This window comes from Platichthys flesus, chromosome 16 (assembly GCF_949316205.1).
Source record: "Platichthys flesus chromosome 16, fPlaFle2.1, whole genome shotgun sequence".
NCBI lineage: Eukaryota > Metazoa > Chordata > Actinopteri > Pleuronectiformes > Pleuronectidae > Platichthys > Platichthys flesus.
The window spans coordinates 410286-415000 of record NC_084960.1 but is presented as its reverse complement, the minus strand read 5'-3'; the positions used below and the strand labels follow the sequence as shown (position 1 = coordinate 415000).

Sequence of the window (4715 nt, the reverse complement as noted above, 5' to 3'; positions counted from 1 at the left end):
GCGGGGGGGTCCGGAGTCCGAGTGTCCAACGCCTCCTTCTCCTTCGCCTCCCCGGCCTCTTCCGGTGCCTCAAACATGGCTGACAACATCACCGTCAACGAGAAGGGCACCATGCAGAACCTCAACGACCGCCTGGCCTCCTACCTGGACAAGGTGCGCTCCCTGGAGAAGACCAACGGCGAGCTGGAGCTGAAGATCCGACAGTTCCTGGAGAACCGGGCGAGGCCGGCGGCCCACGACCTCACCGGATTCAACATCCGCATCAAACAGCTGCAGGAGCAGGTGAGGAGCTCAGCCAATCAGGGTCTGAGGCTCGGATTCACACGGTTCTACTTCATATGATTGTCTATGACTGGTTGGTTATTGTGGAGACTAAAGATTCAGGTGATTTGTAGTGAGGCTGAAGTAATCTGATTACACCTGATTGGTTACACCTGCAGATGGGTTCTAAACTTTTATTGTGAAAAGTCAGGACACAGAAAAGTTCGTCAGAAAGACACAAGCAGGTTAAAGATTTCATGGTTTTGTTGTTTCAAGGTATTATTGAATATTTGAAGATGTTTGAGGAGAAACTCAAATGAAAAAAGACGTTAACTTGAAGTTTTATAACCTTATATTATTTGAACCTTGAGAAAGTTTACAACTTTAAGTAAAATGTTTGTTTCATATATTTTATGTGTTGGATTTAATATTTCTTTTTATGTTGTTATAATTATGCATTTTAAGGTTGATATGTTTTTTGATCAGTAACAAAGGTTTAGTTATTTAATTTGGGTGAAATAGTTGAAATGAATGATTGAATCTTTATTGTTATTTAAAACATTGTCTTTGAAGGTTTAAAGTTTTATTTTTTAATCACTCATTTCTTTTAAAAAGATTTTATTTAAGTTGTAAACCAGTGTCTGATAGTTAAACTTTTTTATGTATATTTTAAAACTTATATTGTAAATGATTTTTCTGTTTTTATCGTCCGACAGCGTCTTTAGAGAAACATGATACGATAATAATGAAAACCCTTCAAATCTGATAGGAGCCCCCTGGTGGCCATGATTTATAAAATAACGTATTTAAAGCTAATGTAAAAATGAAACCACTTTAATCCAGAGTTCCTCTTTTGTTGGTCTCAGATCTGCGACGCCGCTCGAGGAAACGCGGCCCTCGTCCTCGCCATGGACAACTCCCAGCTGGCCACGGACGACTTCAGAGTCAAGTGAGGACGCGACAAGGATCTGATTACAAATGACCATCGAACAGTTGATGGAAGTTCACCTTCTTTCCTTTGCAGGTTTGAGAACGAGCTGTCCATGCGTCAGTCGGTGGAGGCGGACATCGCCGGGCTGAGGAGGGTCCTGGGCGAGCTGACGCTGGGCCGCTCCGACCTGCAGATGCAGTTGGAGGGTCTGAAGGACGAGTGGATCCAGCTGAAGAGGAACCACGAGGAGGTGAGTCCCATGAAACCGAGAGAACAGATCAATGTGACCCTGGTAAAGACCCGGAGGTGTGACCGCTGTCCTCGTGCTCCTCAGGACCTGCTGGCCTTGAGGGCTCAGATGAGCGGCCAGGTGAACGTGGAGGTGGACGCTGCTCCTCAGGAGGACCTGTCCGTGGTCATGGCTGGAATCAGAGAACACTACGAGGCCGACGCCTCCAAGAACCGCAGAGAACTGGAGACCTGGTTCCAGGCCAAGGTGAGGGTGTGAACGTGGCCGCTGCTGCCCCCTACAGGCCAGGACAGCTTTGTCAAAGCTTTAAACTTGGTTCAGGATCAGTTTTATAACTTTAGTTTTCCTGTATTAAAAGCTTTACTTGTCGAAGTTTATATTTTCTTTCTTGTTTGCAGATTTATAAATGTTGTTGTTGTTTTTCAGTCTTAAGATGTTTAAAACTTTATTATTTAACAGTAACATTTTTAAATAATTGTTTTGTTTGTTTTTACACTAGTGAACTTTCTTCATTTACAATTTGAATCATGATCTTGCATGATCAAGTTCTTTAGTTATAGCTTTTATGTTGATAACTTCTAAAGCTGTTGAACGCCCCTCAGTCGACAGAGCTGAACAAGGAGGTGAGCTTGAGAACTGAGACTCTGCAGACGTCCAAGTCCGAGATCGGAGAAATCAGACGAACTCTTCAGACTCTGGAAATCAAACTTCAGGCTCAGATCAGCAAGGTGAGAGAAAAACATCTCCCAGCAAATTAATAGATGAACGTGATAAAGTTAGTGAAATAAAATGTCTTTCCTCACAGAAAGGAGCTCTGGAGGGAACGTTGGCCGAGACCAAGAACCGCTACTCCAACATGATGGCCGGGTACCAGCGGCAGGTGGAGGCTCTGGAGGAGCAGCTGGCCCAGCTGAGGGCCGACCTGAAGAGCCAGGGGAACCAGTACCGTGACCTGCTCGACATCAAGACCCGACTGGAGCTGGAGATCGCAGAGTACCGACGTCTGCTGGACGGAGAGAAGGAGAGGTGAGCTCCACTGAACCAGCTCCTACTCAACACTACACACAAGTGGCTCTAGAATAATAATAAATCATGGTTTATATTTTAGAACATTTTAACAAATAAAAACACACGAAACATTGAAATAAATGTATATCTAAATACTGATATTTTAGTCCAGAATTTAATCTTATATCAAAATTTGGTTTTATCAGAATTTAAGTGCTTATTTGTACTTTATGACACATACATGTACACAAATACACACACACACAAACTGAACTGAGTCCGACGCCTCTTTAAATGTCATGTTGATACATAACACATATAATGTGTGTGTCTGTATATAAACACAGAAACTGTCCTGACTGGTTGTTGCTCTGAGACGATGGAGAAAATACTTTAATCAGATTACAAATTTAATAACTGACACAAGTGGAGCATTTTACATTATTTGATTTATATCAGTGAAAACCAGGTTCAATGAAAACAAGCCATGAAAATAATTTGAGCAGTTAATGTTTCTTATCTCATTTCGTCAAAGTTGAATTGTCTCTTTCTTTCTGCAGCACCATCACCACCACTAGGACCACCAGGGTGGTGACCATCGTCCAGGAGGTGGACGAGGCTGGAAACGTTGTGTCCACCAACTAATCTTGAACCAACGAGCATCTGGATGAGAATCTGCAATAAAAACCTCATCTGACTTTGTGTCTGTGGCTCATGTGATTTCATTGCTGATAAATACTTTGATCATTTAGAGATTTTAATAAAAACAAAACAAATTAAATAAAAAAGAGAACTTGACATCGTGTCTGTGACTCAGAGACAGTCATCGGTGATGAACGGAGGGACATTGGACAGGACCACCTCGGTAGCGGGTTGGGTCAAAGGCAGTACCTGTACAAAACAGCCGTTCACGGTGATCCCTGTCTCGACCACGGAGTTCACCTTCTCCACGCGGTCCAGGAACACGACCACGGCGCTGTTCATCCGGGCCGCCGACACCACACAGCTGTGACCGACCTTCTCCCCCACAGCGAGCCCGATGCTCTCCACGCTGCAGGGGAAACTCACACAAATCTTAACACCGTGTTTGCGTGTCAGTGATTTAAAATTCCCACTGGCCATGGTGGCCACCACGCCACCAGCAAGACGCTGGTGAGGGGAAAAACACCCAGAGAGAGACCCAAACCACCAGAAAATAAACTACTGTGAATCTAATGTGATATGTGACTGGAAAAATATAACATTAACAAACAAACAAAGAGAAAATAAGAACGAAAATCGCACTCGCTCCGACACTCGCTCACGCACCAAACTCCCAGCATGCACCGAGAGAGAGAGAGAGAGAGACAGACGGAGAGATAGACAGAGAGAGAGACAGAGAGAGAGACAGGCGGAGACAGACAGAGTGTCCTCCTTTATTCGAGGACACTTTGTTCTTTAACCTTTAAATTTCCTTTGATCAATGATCTCATTCCAGAGAAGTTTGACATTTAAAGCTTCGTCTTCTCTCTGTGATCCACGTTCCTGTTGGGACAGCTTCACTCACTCTGGTAGTTTCAAACTAAAGGTCGTCCTGAGGCCTCTCAGATCCTCATTGTCACAGGTTCTTAGGTGTGAAGGTGACCTTGACCATCCCCGACACACCCAGCCACATTCCTGCCTCACCTGCCCTCCAGGTATTTGAGTGATTGATGGCTCCTTGGCGGCAGCAGGTTTGAAGAGGAGGCGAGAGAGTCTCACTCTGCTCTGTGTCGTCTGCAGGAGGCACCTCTTCCATCATGACGTCCTCCATCTTCTCCTCCAGGTCCAGCTCCGGCAGCTCCACGATGGGCCTCAAGGCCGGCAGTGTGTCCGGAGGAGCAGGAGGATCTGGAGCCTGCATCTCGTCCTCCAGCAGCTACAACGTGTCCAGCATGGACGAGAGCCTCATCGGCAACGAGAAGTTCACCATGAGGAACCCGAACGAGCGGCTGGCCTCCTCCCTGGCCCAGGTGCACTCCCTGGAGAAGGCCAACGCCGAGCTGCAGCTGAAGATCCGTCAGTTTGTGGAGAGCAAGGTGGGACCGTCCACCAGAGACCACAGCAGCTTCTCCACCAAGGTACCGTGACCTCCGGTGACCTCATCTCTTCATGAGGAAAGTCAAATCTAGTTTCAGTGTTTTTACTCAAATGTTGAAAAACAACTGAAACAGATTTTTCTTTTGTTGATCAAAAAGATCAAAAACTTTTCATCTTTGAAATGAAGGACATTTTTGAAAAATAGCA

General features: G+C 45.2%; 1 protein-coding gene across 1 annotated transcript in view; it reads left to right on the top strand.

Moving 5' to 3' along the window:
* The window catches only part of LOC133971052 (keratin, type I cytoskeletal 13-like), a 3254-nt gene extending 126 nt beyond the window's left edge, over nt 1-3128 (top strand). The window contains exons 1-7 of the mRNA XM_062408234.1: nt 1-282; nt 1128-1210; nt 1286-1442; nt 1527-1688; nt 2045-2170; nt 2248-2468; nt 3011-3128. The exon at nt 1-282 is cut by the window's left edge and continues 126 nt beyond it. Coding sequence (XP_062264218.1) covers nt 1-282; nt 1128-1210; nt 1286-1442; nt 1527-1688; nt 2045-2170; nt 2248-2468; nt 3011-3095 — 1116 coding nt within the window. The 3' untranslated portion in view covers nt 3096-3128. The remainder of the gene's footprint in view (nt 283-1127; nt 1211-1285; nt 1443-1526; nt 1689-2044; nt 2171-2247; nt 2469-3010) is intronic.
* Nucleotides 3129-4715: the final 1587 nt, after the last annotated feature.